Source organism: Vulpes lagopus, chromosome 1 (genome assembly GCF_018345385.1).
Source record: "Vulpes lagopus strain Blue_001 chromosome 1, ASM1834538v1, whole genome shotgun sequence".
Lineage (NCBI taxonomy): Eukaryota > Metazoa > Chordata > Mammalia > Carnivora > Canidae > Vulpes > Vulpes lagopus.
The window spans coordinates 123,594,129-123,615,285 of NC_054824.1; the positions used below are offsets into that span (position 1 = coordinate 123,594,129).

The 21,157-nt window shown below is 34.8% G+C and overlaps 1 protein-coding gene and 1 pseudogene across 3 annotated transcripts in view; one reads left to right on the forward strand and one right to left on the reverse strand.

The window, feature by feature from the left end:
* Positions 1-21,157, reverse strand: part of SS18 (SS18 subunit of BAF chromatin remodeling complex) — an 82,441-nt gene that overhangs the window by 37,323 nt on the left and 23,961 nt on the right. For all 3 annotated transcript variants that reach the window (XM_041761651.1, XM_041761662.1, XM_041761673.1), the window contains exons 4-5: positions 7,339-7,492; positions 3,114-3,335 (exon numbers count right to left, since the gene is read on the reverse strand). In XM_041761651.1, the coding sequence (XP_041617585.1) occupies positions 3,114-3,335; positions 7,339-7,492 (376 nt within the window). The remainder of the gene's footprint in view (positions 1-3,113; positions 3,336-7,338; positions 7,493-21,157) is intronic.
* Positions 12,963-13,154, forward strand: LOC121475529 (annotated as a pseudogene).

Here is a 21,157-nt window from a genome sequence, read left to right on the forward strand (position 1 = left end):
ATTTTTTTTTAATTTATTTATTCAGAGAGAGAGAGAGAGACTGAGAGGCAGAGACACAGGCAGAGGGAGAAGCAGGCTCCATGCAGGGAGCCTGACGCGGGACTCGATCCTGGGTCTCCAGGATCAGACCCCGGGCTGCAGGCGGCGCTAAACTGCTGCGCCACCGGGGGTGCCCAGAACAGAAAACTTTAAATGCAAAACATGTAGCTTATTTTTAAAGCTACCTAAGAAAACAAATTTTTTAAAGATGTATTTAAAAAATAAATAAATAAATAAATAAAATAAAAAATAAAAATAAAAAATAAATAAATAAAAATTTATTTGAGAGAGATAGAAAATGCACAAAAGGGAGAAAGGCAGAGAGAAAGACAAGTGAATTCTGAGCTGAGTGCAGAGCCCAAGGGGGCAGTGGGGGAGGGGGGTGGAGGCGGCTCCTGGATCTCATGACCCTGAAATTGGACCTCAGCCAAAACTGACAGTCAGATGCATAAACGCTCAACCAACTGGACCACCCAGCCCCCCACCAAAGAAAATGTTTTATATGAAATGAATATTAAAACTTTAAATAAAACTCATATTCAAATTTTTTTCATCCAATAGATAAAATATCTTTACAAGGAACTTCTAGGATTAAAAAAGTAGATATTGCTATAACCTCAAATATCTTTCTTTTGTGCAATTGTAATTTTTTAGTATTCTTTGTATGTGAAATATCAAAATTTAACTGCAAAGTTATTTGTCCTGAAGATATTTTTTAAATATTGAGAAGTTCCTCACTAATTTCCATCCTATTCTTTTTTGAAAAGTAACTTTTATTTCTTTAAATCAGATCTCTACATAGAAAGTAAAGTATAGAGAAAAGGACTATTAAGAAATCCACAGATTGGGATGCCTGGGTGGCTCAGTGGTTGAGCATCTACCTTCGGCTCAGGGTGTGATCCCAGAGTCCAGGATCAAGTTCCACAACAGGTTCCTTGCAGGGAGCCTGTTTCTCCCTCTATGTCTCTGCCTCTCTCTCTCTGTGTCTCTCATGAATAATAAAATCTTAAAAAAAAAAAATTCACAGATTACACAGACAAAGCAAAAAGCACTACTACAGTAAAAAGAAAAACTGTACATTAATAATACAAATACAAAATATGACATTTTAAAAAAGAATAGTTGGTTCCTAAGTTTAGAACAAATAATTCTTATAAACACCTCAATTACTTTCTCCAAAAAGTTAATACTTTCTACATACATATTGCTGCATGCACTATTTTTTTGTTCTTCAGATCTTATAATGTCATATCAACCCATTCTACAGCAACATCCATTCTTGTGCAAACTCTACCCTTTTTTTAATTATAGTTTCTAAGCAGGGTGCCATCATTACTGTAGTTACTGTGAAATCTACCAATTTTCTTGCTCTCTCTCCTGTTAACCAAATCATATGGAGAAACATTTGGACTCCCTTCTGACCCGGCAATGAATGGATCTTGCTGTTATTTTGAACCTTTAATTGCCCTAATTTAAAAAAAAAAGAAATTTCATCATGGGCACTAAACAAATTTGAGGAAAAAAAATGGAGAAAGCATCAGTTTTGTGAGGCTACCCTGACAACTTATTCTACTGTCTCTCTTTGTTTTCAGTGTATCTCATCAAAATTATAAAAATTCTGTATTACTCTTTAAATATTAAATATATTATTTCACCATAAATAATTATCAACAGGTTAACCTTAACTTCCTTTATCTGGGTGTGCTTTGGTGATTTGTTTTTCAAAGTCAAAATCTAGAAAATTTTATTGCATTAACCTCACATTTTGTAACTGAAATAGCTGTAGGCTGGCAATATGCCAAATATTTTAAAGGGCAATTAGTAGAACAGAGCGCCACTTACTGGTTTTTAGTTATTATTTACAAGAATACTTAAAAAAAGAAACATGATAATAATTTCATTCTCTGAGAATGGTAGTAAACTTTAATAGACTTATAATAGAAGAATACAGCAGCATTTCCACTGAACACTCTAATAAACAAATTATGTTAAAATTACTTCTTAATGCTAAAATACAACATCAGAAAACATTCATAAAAATTGAGGGAAATTCATATAAATATATCCTTAATAAGTAAATAAACTACAGAATAAAGGTTTTTTACGGTGTTGTACTTGCAAAGATATAATTATTTTCTCAACTTTCTAGCTCTAAACCAAATGCTTGTGGTTATTCATTTATTAGCTTGAAATAAAATTTTTTAAAATCAAAATCCAAGAATCTCAAATAAACGGTCCAAAAGGTGTAAAGATAAAATAATCTTTAAAGGCTTAATTAGGCAAATTAACTTCTAAGTGTAAAAAAAAAAATTATTTTAAACTAGTTTCAAACTCAATGTTCCTTTTTTATGGATATGGTTGTTACTTCAAACTATCTTCATGAATCAGCTACAAACTTGAAACAAAAGTTTTATTTTCAAAGGATAGCATTCTGTCAAGAATGACATAATGGGCTGGGGCACCTGGGGGGCTCACTTGGTTAAGTGTTTGCCTTTGGCTCAAGTCATGATCCCAGAGTTCTGGGATCACCCTAAGTCCAGCTCCCTACTGACTGGGGAGTTTCCTTGCCCCCTCCCCCGCCCACAACCACATTCTCTCATATAAATAAATATTTTGAGACAACTGGGTGGCTCAGCAGTTGAGCGTGTGCCTTTGGCCCAGGGTTTGTTCCTGGAGTCCCGGGATCGAGTCCCACGTCGGACTCCCTGCATGGAGCCTGCTTCTCCCTCTACCTATGTCTTCTGCCTTTCTTTCTCTCTCTCTCTCTGTGTCTCTCATGAATAAATAAATAAAATCTTTAAAAATAAATAAATAAAATGAATGACATCAGGGACACCTGGGTGGGTCAGTTGGTTAAGCATCTTACTTCAGCACTAGTCATGATCTCAGGGTCCTGGGATAAAGTCCCGCATTAAGCCCCAGTTGGAGCCCCACGCATGGGGCTTCCTGCTTAGCGGGGAGTCCGCTTGTCCCTCTGCCCCCTCTCCTGCTCATGTTCACTCTCAAATTAATAAAATCTTTAATAATAATTTTTTAAAACCTTTAAAACAAAGAATGACATCAAGTTTATTTACCTTGGTTTGGTTGCATGTTCATATTTGGTCTGGGGCCATAGCTTCCTATTGGTTGCCCTTGACTCATTGTCATCTGATTCTGTACTGGCATGCTCTGTGATGATGGCACAGAATGGTTGTAACCTCCCATGGATCCATGGCTACTTGAAGGCATGTTCATGGAACTGTTTGTCATATTCAGTTGATTGGGTCCAGGTCCCTGAATAGGCATATGGTTAGGCCCTTTGAAGAAAAGTGGTCAGAATCAAATAAGAAAGTTAAACAAATGGTCTATTAAAAACTTTAAAAAGCTTTTAATTTTTTTGCATACCATATTAATAATACCAAACAATAACTTGAGTATTTAATCAATAGAAAAACAAAGTAAATGCTTTACATGAATGATAGCAAATATTGTGAGGTAGATGCTATTCCCATTTTACAGATTAAGAAACTGATGCTTTTAGAAGCCAGCAACATTCTAAAAGAGAAAAGCAATGATGAAAAAAACATATAAAATCTGGAGTAATTAAACGTAGGTAGTATTAGCACATAAATGAATTAACAGATCAATGGACCCAGAGGAGAGTCTAAAAACACACCCAAATTTCTAATTTTGTAAAATATAATAGTGGTGAAATTAAACATCCGTAGGCAAAACAAAGACAATTGAATAGTGTGACCAGTGAGTAGTCATCTGGAAAATGGCCTACCACATTCCTTCTACCAATAGTTCCAGATGAATAAAAAAATTAAGCATTACGGGATCCCTGGGTGGCGCAGCGGTTTGGCGCCTGCCTTTGGCCCAGGGCGTGATCCCAGAGACCCGGAATCGAATCCCACGTCGGGCTCCCAGTGCATGGAGCCTGCTTCTCCCTCTTGCCTATGTCTCTGCCTCTATCTCTCTCTCTGTGTGACTATCATAAATTTAAAAAAAAAAAAATTAAGCATTACAAAAGAAAAAAGAAAAAAAAAAAACCTTTACAAGAGATTTTAAAAAGGAGAACTTTCAAAATAATCTTGAAGCAAAAGGGCCTTCTATTATATGCCAGAAAACCCAGAGCCATAAAAGACTGATAAACTAAACTACATAAAAATAAAAAATTTCAATATGACCAAATCAGACCAAACTAAACAATAAAAAGAAAAACTGAGGAAAAATTATTAACAAGACCTATCACAGATAGAACTAATTGCTTAATGTATAAAGTAAGTAAAAGACCACCAGCAATAAAAGAAATGGCAAATGACACGAATAATCAGTTCACACAAAAACTACCAAAGGGACATAAACATGAGAGGACTGCCTGCTTCACTTACAATAAAAAGGCCAATTAAAACTATGAGACTCTTTTTTCATCTTTCAGATTTCAAAGACCTGAAGTTTTGATCTATGACAAAAAGTAATTTCATACATTGCTGAGGTATATAAATATATAAATAAGGACTATTTTTAAGTAGAGCAATTTAGCCATAATAATACCATATTTTAAAAGGCCTATACCTTTAACCCAGCCAACCGCAGTTCTATAAATATACAGGTCTTTGTGCGCACATAGGCATCAATGCTAAACTGCATATGCATGTTTATTTACTCATTTACTTATTTACCTTTATTTTATAGGCATATTCACAGAAGCATAATTTTTAATACCAGAAGACTGGAGATAATCTGTATTTCCTTCTAAGGGAACTGTTCAAATAAGTTAGGGGCATCAACAAAAAAAGAATGAATACAGCCAAAAGCACGAGGCAGCTCTTCATGTACTGAATGGTCTCCAAAATACATCTCTATATACTCATGGTCTCTAAGATATATCTTCAAGAGGGAAAAATTCTACATATAATACTACAAAATGTATGCTACCAATTATTTTTTAAAAGAATAAGACAAAAGACAAAGTGTTATGCATATGTTCTGGATATTGAGAATATCTCTTGAAGGATAACTAGACACCAACGACTCTCTGGAACAAAGTATGTGGAGGAGATGGCTTTGGTACCTTTTGACTCTGGTACCGAAGATTTTTTAGTACTATTTTTTAAATCAGCTAAATGTTTTTAAAAAAGAACCTGAAACTAAGGCCATTTGACCAAGATCAAGGAGCACAGAAGTAGCTCTACAACTTAGATTATAAAGTATTGAAAAACAAAACTAAAATAGGAAATTAAAAGCCTAGATACAAATTTGTGTTTATAAAAACAATGGCTAAGCTCTAATGAGGAGCTCATTAAATAAAGGAAACATAAGTAACTGGACTTCAATTTTTCCTACACCTAACTAGAATTCTTTATAAGAAAATTGTTTTGGAAGCTCTATAGTATTCTAGACAATGTAGGTCATAACCAGTTGAAAATCTCTAGTTTAGGGATCCCTGGGTGGCGCAGCGGTTTGGCGCCTGCCTTTGGCCCAGGGCGCGATCCTGGAGACCCGGGATCGAATCCCACATCAGGCTCCCGGTGCATGGAGCCTGCTTCTCCCTCTGCCTGTGTCTCTGCCTCTCTCTCTTTCTCTCTGTATGACTATCATAAATAAAAAAAAGAAAAAAAAAAAAAAAGAAAATCTCTAGTTTATAAAGGATATAACTATTCCAGATGGCCTTATACAAAAACCCAATGTCATGTTAACAATAATTACATTGCTGCTCAAGTGCTCCTTTGGCCTTAATCTTGAATGTTACATGGAGAAGTTACATTAAAATTCTAATTAACAGTACTACCATAAAAAAATACAAAACGCCTAACTTGCTAATGTGCATTAGCATCCTTCCAGTTCTAAAAACAAGAGGTCCTGATGAGGTAAATGTGAATTTAGCAAGAAGCGTCTTCCTGACTACAACCTAACAAGTAGTTACGACTTTATTCCTACTCCCACACAGGGTGCATGTTGTGGGGGCCACAGATTGTGGTAGGCCTCAGGAAGAAATAGAAGGCTGCCACCGAAATGGCACCACCCTCCTACACGATCAATCACACATCAATCTTCTATAAACCAGGCTACCTGGCTCCTTTTGCCCTGTGTTCTCCTTTACATCATTTACTGTACCCATTGTCCCCAGACACCAATGCTATCAACCAACACAATCAGCTATGACAAGAATATCCTAAGGATGCTAATTACTAATTTTAAAAATGAACTGCTTTATTTTAATTTACTTTCATAAAAAAAATTTATTTCATTATTGCTATTTGTATAATATTCTATTTTTGTTAATGAAAATAGCCTCTGTCCTATTTTTTTAAAGATTTTTATTTATTTATTTATTCATTCGAGACACAGAGAGGGAGAGAGAGACGCAGAGACACAGGCAGAGGGAGAAGCAGGCTCCATGCAGGAGCCCGACGTGGGACTCGATCCTGGGTCTCCAGGATCAGGCCCTGGGCTGAAGGCAGCACTAAACCGCTGAGCCACCTGGGCTGCGCTAGCCTCTGTCTTTAGAAAATAAAACTATTCTCAAATTAAATGCAGAAAAACAACCAAAATGTATGGGTATGGGTTGTAGCTATCCCAAAAACAAAATAGTTTAAAGATACTTTTCAGTTTAAAAGTTCAAACCAGCAAAAAGTAACTAATTAAGCATTCATTTGCCCGGAAAATATTCTAGGTGGCTCCAAACTTAAAAGAGGATGAATAGTAAAGGGAATATCTCACTATATAAAACATCTGACATTTTTTTTCTTCTTTTAACTCTGCTTTAATGTCAACTTGCATATTTATAATATACTGTAAACATAAGTATTCATAAAAATCTACTCTCAGCTTCAATAGTATCAATGAGGAAATACTAAACACACTAGCACTTACCAGATTTTCTTTCCTTTCCCCCTGTTTTTTCCAGCAATGTTGTTTCTGAGACCAGTAAATTTTTTAAATACAAAACCCAAGGAAATGTTATCATACCCCTATAATCTATAAAGAGATTTTAATTCTTAAGTCATGGCACAATGCCTTTTTTTCCAAAAAGCTTCTAAAGCCAGCTGTATTGCATAGTTTCAGACAGACTAAATTTAGCCAGTTCTGTTCATCAGAGGAATGCTGTGTGTCAGCTACATCAAAGCCCAAGGGCAGCCTGATAAACACTGAATACAGGTCACGTAGCTCTGTAGCTAACAAACTCTAAGAGAGCTTGTACTCGGGGGCATTCAAAGCAGTTTTGTCATCAACAATCTAGTATCCCTTGAGCCCCCATGTCGTTTCAGTTGCTAAGCAACTCCGGTGTTAATGTCTTAGAGGAGAAAAACTTACCAGGCATCTGGCCGTTCATCTGGTTCTGCATGTGTGGTGCAGGAGGACCCCCACCTACCATTCCATCTGAAGGCATGTTGTGAGAGCGTGGAGGTGGGGGAGGGCCGCTCTGATTCATCCCTCCAGGACCCATAGGCATATTCTGTGTGGGTGGCTGAAAGAAGACAGTTTAGTAAAACAAGAGAAACAGTTAGGCTAATATATTAAAGATGCATATAACAGTTGCCTGTATTATTAGACTGAATAGAAACAAAAATACAAAAGCATTTCAACTTATTCTAATGCATTTTAATCACGGACTAATTATTTACATCAAATTTAATACGCCCCCAAAACTTATCTTAGTATGAAGAAATCATCTGACAACCTCAGACCAAAAGAATACAACTAAAGTATATTTGATTTTACAAAATCTCAATAGTGAAAATAATTTAACATTTTATACAAAAATTCACATTTATTTATATATAACGTGTCTATACACATATTTTAATGTGTCTATTGTTATTTAAATTATGTTTTAAAACTCAGGTCTCTTTTCATTATTTATATTTAAATATATTTACTATTAATGATGTATATTATATCTGAAAAGATGCAATAACAAAAAACTATAAAAGGATCAGAAGCTACAAAATGTGATATACAATGTACTACTGTTCGAGAGGAAATAAAGCAATTTTGGCAAGGGAATGTTTTAAACCATGAAGACTCAGTTCAATCCAACATTTTTGTGCCGACGACTCCTATAGATGGGAAACATTACTGATGGCCTCCAAGGGTACAGAGACAGCTGCCTCAAAAGGATGCCTTTGGCAAATTTCCTAATGAAAGTGTGAAGAAAATCACTGACTAACCTTGAGAGTTCACAAAAGGGCGAAAGGAAAAACACAGATAGAAGGTGGTCTGCAACACCTGGCTCTTCTTAGGGATATTTTGGTGAAGAAAGCAAATGGTTAGTTCTTTCCAATCCTCATTTTTAAGCCTACAGGAGAAGGAGCTATATTCTTTACACATCTATTTCTGCCTTCTCTATTTCTCCTTATTCTAAAAACCTAACGTCCACTCTTATCATTTTAGTCATTATCTTCCTCCCACATTTTTACATGGCTAGTTACTTACCACTTCTGTACTATCAAGATTTTGTGAACACAGTCCTCTCTGGCACCCTTAACAGATAAACACTGTCTTATAGCCATCACATGCAAATATTCAAATCTCCAACCATTTAATAATCACTAACATTGATACAAATAACCTAACTACTCTAATAGTTCCCATTTAAAATTCATATTTTTGGGGCGCCTGGGTGGCTCAGTTGGTTAAGTGCCTGCCTTCAGCTCACATCATGATCCCGGGATCCTGGAATTGAGCCCCACATCAGGCTCCCTGCTCAGCAGAGAATCTGCTTCTCCCTCTGACCCTCCTCCTTCTTGTGTTCGCTCTTTCAAATAAATAAAATCTTTAAAATTAACCAATTAATTAATTAAAATTCACAGTCTTAGCACATCTGGGTGGCTCAGTCAGTTAAGTGTCTGCCTTCACCTCAGGTCTTGATCCCAAAGTCCTGAGATCAAGTACTGGATGGATTAGGCTCTCGGCTCAGCAGTGAGTCTGTTTCTACCCTTCCCTTTGCCCCTCCTCCCACTCATGTTCACGAGCTAGTACCCTCTCTCTAATAATAAAATCTTAAAAATAAATAAATAAATAAATAAATAAATAAATAAATAAAATTCATGGTCTTGGTTTCTTCACTACTAAACTCAGAAAATAATTGTTCTTTATTAAATACTTCAATTCTCATTTTATTTTTTTAAGATCTTATTTATTTATTTGAGAGAGCAAGAGTACCAGCAGGGGCAGCAGCAGAGGGAGAGGGAGAAGCAGGCTCCTGACCAAGCAGAGCCTGATATGGGACTCGATCTCAGGACCCTGAGACCATGACCTGAGCCAAAGGCAAGACACCTAACTGAGCACTCAGGCACACCTTCAATTATCATTTTAAATTCTTCACCCACTTTGGATTCTTTAAACACTTAATGACTTCCTTCAGTTTTGTTTTTTCTTTAAATTGCCAAATATCAACTCAATGTCACGTATCTTACTTGGAAATGATCTTTTACTATGCTACAAACATAGCTGACTTTGACCCTCTCGTTTGAAAATAAAAATCCCTCTTTTTATATTCTTGTCCAAATTTTCTGCTGAAAATTTACGTTCTCACTGTCAAAAGATACCAGTTTTTTCATTTTCTTGTGATGCATTTAATGAACATCAGTATTCATGGCTCCCATCATGAGATTAGCTTGTATCAAACTAACCTTCCTGCTAATAAAAGTAATAAAATATAGACAATGTAAAAACTGTTTGAAGACACTGAAGAGCAATATACAGAGAGAAACAAGGAAAGGCTACAACTCTTGAAAGAAGGGAAACACAGAAGATCAGCTCCATAAGCACCTTTGCTTTTTCCTTGACTTTGTTGTGTAACAGGAAAATAAAGAGTCCAAGCAGAGGTGGCAGCCCAAATGGATTAAGAAGAAGAGTTCTAGGCTATCAGAAAGCTAAAAACTAAAGAATAAAGTCTCAGAGTGAAAGAATCATAAAAAGGATGAAAATAAAAAAAAGAAAGAAAGAAAGAAAGAAAGAAAGAAAGAAAGAAAGAAAGAAAGAAAGAAAGAAAGAATAGAAAAAAAAACTAGCATAAATAGCAGTTAGGAGGCTAAAGAGCTGAGTGGACTATTTCAACTTCTGCCCAGTGCTAGAGCAACAAAGACTGGAGTATAACCTCTACGAAGTTAGAAAGGCCTTCATAAGCAACTCATAAGCCTTCATAAGCAAGCTCTCTGTTGAGACTTCAAAAAGGCCCTCCTTAAATTAAGGTCGAAATGGAAATCTATCAGCCCTAACAAATTTTATAGTTGGCACTCAGTACTCAAGGTAATCTAGCACTTCACCTTCCAAAGGAAAACTTAACTCTCTGGAGGAAAATAACACCGAATAAAGCCCCTACGACAGTTCAATGAAGAATTACAAGGTATTCTAAAAAAGAAGAAATGGCCAACCCTCATTAGGAAGACTATAATAATTTAAAAAAGAAAAAATTACAGAAAGTAACAAAGATTGGCAAGAATGTGGAGAAAATGAAACTCTCCTACATGCTGGCAGGATTGTAAGGGGTACAGCCACTGTGGAAAACAATTTGGCAGTTCCTCAGAAAGTTAAACATAGAGTTACCATATGACAGAGCAATTCCACTTCTGGTACAGACCCAAGAGAACTGAAGACATGTGTTCACATAAAACTTGCACACAAATGTTCACAGTAGTATTATTCATCATAGTCAAAAAATAGAAAAAAATTTCAAATGTCCATCAACTGATGGCTAAGTAAAAATATCCATACAACAGAACATTATTCAGCCACAAAATGAAATGAAGTACTGATACGTACTACAACACAGATGAATCTTGAAAACACTATGCTAGGTAAAAGAAATCAGACTCGAGGATCCCTGGGTGGCTCAGCGGTTTAGTGCCTGCCTTTGGCCCAGGGCATGATCCTGGGGTCCGGGGATCGAGTCCCACGTCGGACTCCCAGCATGGAGCCTGCTTCTCCCTCCTCCTGTGTCTCTGCCTCTCTCTCTCTCTATGTCTATAATAAATAAATAAATAAATAAATAAATAAATAAATAAATAAATAAATAAATAAATCTTTAAAAAAAAGTACTTAAAAAAAAAGAAATCAGACTCAAAAGGCCACACATCATATAATTCCATTTATATGAAATATCCAGAAGACATAAATCCAGAGACAATGAATGAAAACTAATCAGATATTGCCAGGGGGTGAGTAGACGAAAAACTGGGACTGAGTGTCAATAATTATGAGATCTCTTTTTGAGTTGACAGAAATGTTTTGGAATAGTGATGATGGTCACATAACACCGTGACTTTACTAAAAACCACTGAATTGTATACTTTAAAAGGTTAATATGGTGAATTTCATGTTATATGAATTTTTTCTCAAATTTAAAAAAAATGGATGAATAACAAAGAGAACATAGAAAAAGACATATAGGTCATTCATAGTTTGGAACTATCTGAGAAACCTTAAAATAACTGATACATTCAAAAGCCAAAAAAAAAAAAAAAAAAGGATAGGATAGATGGACAATTTTAGCAAAATCCTAGAATTCTTGAAAGAGTAAAATGGAAATTCCAGAACTGGAATATATAGTCAATGAAATTAAGAACTCACTAATTTACAAACAGTAAAACAGAAGACAGGTAAAACTGGAAGAAATGTACACAAAAGATGATACACCAAGAGATATAAAGGAGAGAATAAAGGCCCCCCCAAAAAAATAAAGACAAGTACAACATGCTACAAAGGTCTAACACACATCTAACTAGAGTTAGAAAAGTACAGAAAATGAAACATAGGCAATATTTGAAAAACACTAGTCAAAAAATTTCCAAAGCTAACACGAGACATTAGTCTCTCAAGTAAACATGTCAAGTTCTATAAACCTCAGCAGAATATGAAGAAAACCATACCCAAGTCAAAGTCAGAAAATCTTAAAAGTAGCCAAAAAAAATAAGACACAGGGCAAGGACAATAAGACTAACAACCATTTTTTTTTATCAGAAACATTAGAAATGGAAGGCAATAAAATGATATCTTTAAAATAATGTCAAAACAAGAAAATAAACCAAACAATCTAGAGTTCTACAAGAAAAAATATCCTCCAATATGAAGATGAGTTAGTAAGTTTCAGATAAACAAAAGCTCAGAGAACTTGTTACAAACGAAGGGAATTCATCAAGTTAAAAGACAACAATCTCAGATGGAAGCACAGAACTAGAAGATTTAATAGAAATGAAAAGGTAACTATTTAGACGAATATACATTAATATTAATAATTAAAATAATTAAAGGGATGCCTGGGTGGCTCAGGAGTTGAGCATCCATCTGCCTTTGGTTCAGGGTGTGATCCCGGGTTCGGGGATCGAGTCCCACATCAGGCTCCCCGCGAGGAGCCTATTTCTCCCTCTGCCTAGGTCTCTGCCTCTCTCTCTCTCTCTGTGTCTCTCATGAATAAATAAATATCTTTAAATAATAATAATAATTATAACAATGACTTGTGTGGTTTAAACAGACATAAAAGTATAAAACTTATGACAGCACTAACACAAAACACAAATACAAAAAGGATAAATGAAGCTACACTTATTTATCTCTTGCATTTCTCAAGTGCTAAATCTACAAATTTAGACTGGAACCTAACTAAGGATGCACACTGTAATCTCAAAGGCAACTATTTAAAAATGCATACACATGTAAAAATGCACAGCTAAAAAACCGGTAGAGAGGAAAAAATAATGCTTGATTAGTTTTGAGAAAAGCAATAGAAAACTAATATTCTCAATATTCCCAAATTCTACTATATCATGTTCTGCATTAAATGTATCTGGACACAACATTTTGATTAGGTAACAAATATTATTAGGATGGATTTCTAAAACCCTCACCTCTATTCTGTTTACAAAAAATCTACTTTATGGACACATATGGTAAGAGAAAAAGATACTATACACTAATCACTAATAAAAGTATGGTGAAGCTTTGCGCAGTGGCAGTATTGTAGCCAATGAGGTTTATCCGAGGCGCGATTATTGCTAATAAAAGTATGGTGTGGTCACTATATTTATATCAGACAGTTGAGTTAAATCAAAAACCACTACTATAGACACTAGAGGAATATTTTATTATAAAATCAGTCCAACATAAAAATTTATGTAACAATCATTTGTAGACATCTCATACCACAACTTCAAAGTCTTTAAAGCCAAAGTTGATGTACCCAAAAGTAAAAATAGAATAATCCATAATAATGGTTGGATTTTGGGGGGAGGAGATTTATTTATTTGGGGGGGGCACAGTAGGGAGGGAAAAAATTAATGATATAAGCTTCCGCTTCAAACAGCTAGAAGAGACAGCAAGTCAAACCCAAAGTAGTACAGAGAAGGAAGTAACATGGATGAATACAAAACTCAACAAATCATATGCAATCTTCCAGAGAACACAAAAAAAGGAGAAAATTTTCCAATTTTTTTTTTAAAGACTGTATTTATTTACTTGACAGAGAGAAAAAGTGTGGAGATGGTGAAGGGTTGAAGGAACAGGAGAAGCTGACTCCCCACTGAGCAGGGAGCCCAACGTAGGGCTTGATCCCCGGACCCTGAGATCATGACCCGAGCCAAAGGCAGATGCTTAACCAACTGAGCCATCCAGGCAGCCCAACAATTCTCAATTCTATTATGAGGTCATCAAAACTCTGATATCAAAACTTAAAAAGGACATTAGAAAAAAATCCACAAGCCAAACTTTCTCATGAACATAGACACAAAATGCTAAACAAAATTTTAGTCAATGAAATCAAAACTGTATTCAAAAGATGATATATTTTTCTACCCATAGTGCTTATTCCAAGAATGTGAGCTGGTTTAACTTTTGGAAAGCAACCACTGTAATCCACCAAATTACAAAAAAATAAATAAATAAAATAAAATAAAATAAAATAAAATAAAATAAAATAAAATAAAATAATAAAATAAATAAATAAATAAAATAAAGTAAAATATCACATCTCAGTATATGAAGAAAAATTATTTGATAAAATTCAACACCTACTCATAATACAAATTTTTAAAAATTCAGGCGCATCCTTAATTTAATGAATCTAATTTACAAAAAGTTTGCAGTTAATATTATCTTACTGATAAAATATTAGACTCTTTCTTCTTGAATTCAGGAATAAGACAAGACTATCCACTAACACCATTATCTATTCAACATAATAAATAAACCCATAGACAAATCGATAGTATTAAGAACAGAAATAAAGCACACACAAAAAAAAGTTTGGAAAAGACACACAATTGTCGTTATTTACAGATGACATAATTGAATGCACAGAAAACCAAGAGAATCTGTAAAAAATTATTTGAATAAGGTAACTAGATATAAGATCAATATGTAAATATCAACTGTATTTCTATATATTTCCAAAAAAACAGAAAATGAACTTTTATTTTTTTTAAAAGATTTTTATTTATTTATTCATGAGAGACACAGACAGAAGCAGAGACATAGGCAGAGGGAGGAGAAGCAGACTCCATATGGGGAGCCCGACGTGGGACTCGATCCCAGAGCTCCAGGATCACGTCCTGAGCCAAAAGCAGACACTCTACTGCTGAGCCACCCAGGCATCCCAAAACTGAACTTTTAAAAGCATATATAATAGGATCAAAAAACTGAGTAACTAGGAATGAATCTAAAAAGATGTGTAATACCTCCATATTGCAACACTGTTGAAAGAAATTAGAGTTTACTAAATGGAGGGATATACCTGTTTTTTTTCTCTCTCTCTCCAGGATATACCATTTTTATTGACTGGAAGACTCAATATAGTAAAGATAGCCGTTTACCCCATGCTGACCTAGAAATTCCATGCAATCTCCGTCAAAATCCCATAAGGCTTTTTGAAGAAAATTCACAAGCTGATTCTAAAATTTATATGGAAATGCAAAGGAATTAGAATAGCCAGGACACTCCTGAAAAAGAACACCACTAACTGCTACAATAATTGAGATATGTGGTTGGTGCAAGGATAGATAAAAGACCAACAGAACAGAAGTGAGAAACAGATCCACACATACAGTCACCTTACTTATATTCAATGGATAAAAATGGTATTTCCAATAAACAGTACTATATTAACTGAATATTCTATGAACAAAAATGAATGCTGACTCCTATGCTCGGATCATTCACAAATTTAACTTGCAAGGGATCATGGATATAGACTTTTAGAAGAAAACATAAGCATATTTTCATGACTTTGATAAACAAACTATTTCTCAAACAAGATACAGAAAGAAAAACAAGATCAATAAATTGGATTTTGTTTCAATTAGAAACTCTGTTCATAAAAAGATATCATAAAGAGAATAAAAATAGAATTTTCAAAATGAGAGAAGATAGCATAGTGAAGGAAACAACAAAACTAAAAGGCAACCTATGGAATGGGAGAAGATATATGCAAATGACTTATCTGATAAAGGGTTAGTGTCCAAAATACACAAAGAACTTATAAAACACAACATCCAAAAACAAATAATCCAATTTAAAAATGGGCAGAAGACATGAACAGACATTTCTGTAAACTGATGCAGCCATTGTGGAACAGTATGGAAGTTGCTCAAAAGGTTAAAAATGCAACTGCTCTACAATCCAGCAATCATTATACTGAGTACTTACCAAAAGAGTACAAAAACACTAATTGAAGTAGATATATGTACCCTGTTACTTCCAGTACCATTATTTACAAGACCCAAGATACGGAAGCAGCCCAAGTGTCCATCAATTGATGAATGGATAAAGATGTGGGGCATGTGTGTGCATGTGCGTGTACATATGTGTGTACAATAGAGTATTATTCAGCCATAAAAAAAGAATGAAATTTCGCCATTTGCAATGACACAGAGCTAGAGAGTATAATGCTAAGGGAGATAAGTCAGTCAGAGAAAGACAATTACTATGATTTCACTCATATGTGGAATTTAAGAAAATGAGCAAAGGGGAAAAAAAAAAAACCTAGAAACAGACTCTTATTTATTTATAGAGAATACACTGATGTTACCAGAGAGGAGGTGGGTGGGGGATGGGGTTAAATAGGTGATGAGGATTCAAGGAGCACACTTGTAATGAGCACCAGGTATTGTATGAAATTGTGGAATCACTATATTTTCTACCTGAACCTAATTTAGCACTCACTGTATGTGTAGTGGAATCAAAATAAAAACTTAAAAAATATTACACAGCCAACAAAAGATTTATATCTAGAATATATTTAAAAAAAAAAAACTCCTACAAATCAATAATAAAGACAACTCAATGTAAAAATGGACAAAAAAGGCACCACAATTTTTTTTGTGATGACAGGATTATTCTATATCTTAACTGTAGTGGTGCTTACACAGATTTATCAAAATTCATTAATCTGTATAACTAAAATGAGTGAATCTTATTTTATGTGAATTGTACCTCAAATGATACTTCTTCAAGAAAACCTTCCCTTCCCTATCAGAATAATCAGGCCCCATTATCTCCTATAGTCCTAAGTACCTTTCCTTCATAGCATCTACTACAAATGTCATTTAAAATGTCTGTGAGGGCAGCCTGGATGGCTCAGCGGTTTGGTGCCTGCCTTCAGCCCAGGGCCTCATCCTGGAGACCCGGGATTGAGTCCCTGCATGGAGCCTGCTTCTCCCTCTGCCTGTGTCTCTGCCTCTCTCTCTTTGTCTCTCATGAATAAATAAATGATCTTTAAAATAAATAAATAAAAAATAAAATGTCTGTGAAAAGAATGTTTGTGTAATTATTTAACATCTATCTATTGCATATGTTAAATTCTGTAAGACCTGGGTCCGTGATTGTATTTATTTATCACTTATTGCTCTCAATCACCTACTATCAAATAGAGGTATTCAAGAAATATTCACTAAATGAAAAAATTATTTCAAAATATAAGAAGCATTTCAAATCCAATTAGGGACCAATATTTTTGTAATAACTTTCATGTTTCTTATTGTCAAAACTGCTTATTCTGTATACTCCACATCTCCATTTAGAAAACTATCAGACATCTCAAACTTGAAATCTTTAACACTGAATCTCTGAAATCTCCACCACTACTCCCCCCACCCAAATCCCTTTACCCAATAGTTTCAGTTGATGGCAATTTCATCACTCCAGTTGCTCTCTGAAAACCATGGAGTCATCCCTTACATGTCTCTTATTCTCATCTTCTGCCTCCCACATTCAATTCTCAGCATATCCTTTGGAGTCTACCTTTAAAATATACCTACAATTTGACAATTCCTTCCACCTCCTCCTCTGCTACCATGGTGGTACAAGCCACCATCACATCTCTTAAGTTGTTCACTGAAATAGCCTACTAACGGATTCCCGGCTTCTATTCATGCTTCTCTGTCATCAATTTTCCACACGGTGATCAGAATGAGCTTATTCAAATATGTCAATTCACTCTTCTGCTCAAAATCCTCCAAGAGCTTCCAATTTCAAGGTAAAAACTAAAGTCACTACAAGAGCTTGCAAGATAGATTTGTCCACACAACTTCCTTACATTACTCTGTTCTAGCCACAAACTTCATGTTGTTTCTTGAACAAGCTAGGCACAGTGTCACTTCAGGACCTTTCCACCGCTTGTTTCCTCTGCCTAAAACATTCAAGTCTTTGCTCAAATGTCACCTTCTCAATGAGGTCTTCCTGAGCACTCTACTTCATACTGCAAATACCACCCCCCACCTCCAGCATTCCTAATAAATCTCTCCCTGCTCTATGTTTTCCTTTTCGATAGCCCTTATCATCTTCTAATAAGTTATATGATTTAATTATTTATTGTACCTGCCTTGCTTGCTAGAACATAAAACCCAAGACAGCAGGAATATTCATCTGTTTTGCTAACTGATGTTCTAAAAAGTACCTAACTATTGTTGAGACACAGTATGCGCTTAATATTTAGGAAATAAATGAACTCTCGAACTTAAATTATTTAGTATAAAATTAATTCTGACTATAAAATTATCTTCAATGTTTCTTTAAAATATAAAAATATCACTGTAAAACATAATTTTTAGTTTAATAATCCTTCCTCTGTGCAACTATCATTCATATAACTGTCATTAGTATACCTTCCCACAAGGAGGCACTAAAATGACACACAGAAATAGGAGATTTAAAAATATTATGCAAACAGGAGGAATATATACGTATATATTTATATTTATATATGTATACATATATAAATACTGCCAAAAGCTAACAGATGACCAGTACATACACAAATAAAAAGAATCTGACTGGTCAACCAAGAATGGATCCAAAAGCCTTATCATTACATTTGTCTTACTTCCTAGTCCTATGTCAATCTCACCAAAAATTAGTTCTATACATATCTGAGACAGTTCAGAAAGATCTCCTTGATTCCTTACTAATTCTGTAAGAAATGTCAGAATACCATCATGAGTAGCCTTGAACTGATATAGGTTTTTGATCTTACCAAATGATTTCCTCAATTTAATAATCTTAAAAATAATAATCTCATCAGTTGTTATGTCATCTTGTCCCCAAGCTAATACAGAATTTAGTCCTGCTATAAAACCTGACCAGTTGAACTTTCGCAACTAGCAACATTTTCCACTTATTTTCACAACACGATCCTCCAAACTTCCTAAGGAGTTATACCCCCAAATGATTCACTTACCAACAATACTCTCCTCAGTTAGTAATAGGTTCCCCAGAAACTCAACCTTCATTTTTGAAATAGCAAACACTCTCACCATAACAAATGCAATGTTATACTATCTCCACTATGAAAAACTAAGCCTACCTAGCCCTAATAATGTTAACTACTAAGCAGTCACTCCATATCCATATAATCTTAGGGAATGAAGTAACAGCCTTCTTCCCAGACCAGGAGAATTCTCTGGTATATACTTCCAAAGAACTAATCCACTCCTAAAACATTGGGAGACAGAATCTAAGACTTTCTTAGGTTTGTAATAATACCATCAGTTAAGAAACAGGAATGTATGTATTTGTTTAATCTTGAATTTATTATATTTTTACATCTATACCAATCTGGCTAAATTACAAAGTAATGTGCAATCATTACAAAAAACATTAACAACGCAAACAGGAAGCATTGCTAATATGTTTGTGTGTGTGTGTGTGTGTGTGTGTGTGTATTTAGCTTTTAAAAGTAGGGTCACACTATTGTGTGATTTCTTTCATTCTACTGTAGGAATTACTCTTTATCAACATATAATTCAATTCAAGAGTGTAGAATTCAATGATACAAGCTATAAAAATTTTTAACCCACCCTCAATACTGAGACTAGTTCTCAATTTGTTTTTGTTTTGCTAATGTAAACAATGCTTAAATTAACAGTCCCATAGAAAAACTTTTCTGCACTTATTCTGTGCAAATTAAGAGTGAATTACTTAATTCCCAACATTTAGGTTCTTTTTTTTTCTCAAACAGAAACGCTTCTTCTTAAGAGAAGTGAGCTAGTGAGCTACATTATTTTCAATTGTGACAAAGGGAGAATCTTTGGGTTTTAGTACAGTCAGAAGCGACTTTTGCTAATTTAATAATAGTCTGCCAAAAACTGTATATACATACATATATATACATATATACACAAATATTTATAAATCCTCAGTAAGATATAACCAATCTCTTTACATATGTGGGCTGAATAAGTGCCTGAATTTCATATATACTGTCTAGCAAAGAGTTGTAACATGATTTTTTTCTAGGATTCTGAAATGACATAAGCAATGGTATAGGAAAATGCTCCCTATAATATACTAATCCAAGTGTGTCCCCATAAATCAATTCTTTACAAATTACAGGGTTACCTCTTTTGTGAAACTTTCCCTAATACTTAAGAGCAGAATTAATCACTTCTACTATGTAAAATATATTTTAAATGTCCAGTACTTCTAAAATAACATGTATTATACTGTACTATTACCATCTGCTGTCTTTAATTTCATTTACAGGACTTTTTGGCATACAAAAAGTCTTATTTTACTTTTTTTTATAAAAGCAGCATCTTCTTTATAGTTTCCTCCTTTGCTTTCGTTCTCACAGAAGTCTTCCTCACCTCAAAATTATTTAAATAACTGATGGCTTCCTTAATTCATCCTAAATATCAAATACAGACTTTAAAAGACATTTCATTCATGATCTTGCTTCTGTTTTTAACACCAAAATGTTTTAATTAGACACCTCTTAGTGTGCAGCACCATACTACATACAAGAGGAAGACTCAGAAAGTAGCTATAGTAGGTGAATAAATCATAAATGACGATTACATTTCTGACTAAAAGAACTCCATGTTTATACCATTCACCTGAAATAGTAAATAGAAAATTCAAGCTTATGGGCCTTTTTCTTTAACAGCAAGAAACAGCATAGGGGGAGCTGAGGGAAATGGTGTCTTGTCCACACTGTGCTGAGAGACCTGTGGAATACCCAAATGGATACATCTATTGGAAACTGGATTCATGTTTCACTCAGGCATAAAGACAGATAATTGGGAGTCATCGATGTATAGGTGGAGCCTGAAGTCAGGAATATAAGAAACCAGAAGTATGGATGAAATCTCCCAGAAAGAGTGTATATGATTAAAAAAAAAATGTTCAAGAATAGAGTATCAACAATTGATGGACATGTTAAAGATAAGAAGCTGAAGAGGCACCTGGGTGGCTCAATAGTTGAGCGTCTGCCTTTGGCTTGAGATTCCCAGAGTCCTGGGATCGAGTCCACATCAGGGTCCCAGCAGGAAGCCTGCTTCTCCCTCTGCCTATGTCTGCCTCTATGTCTCTCATGAATAAATAAATAAAATCTTAAAAAAAAAAAAAGATAAGCTGAGTAGCTAGAAAGGTAAAAAGAAAACTATCACAGAAGTCAAACAAATGTTTCAAAGGAGAAAGAAGTCAACATCGCACTGACTAAATATACATTATCATGTTTATCAAACACTCAAAACTTAAAAATTCTTAAAGTGATGCCAATATTTAAGAAAGTTCTTTCCATGGGGAGCATGAGTGGCTCAGTCTCAGGATCCTGGAATAGAGCCCTCCAGCAGGCTCCCTACTCATCAGGGAGTCTACTTCTCCCTCTGCCCCTCACCCTGCTCATGCTCTCTTTCTCTCCCTC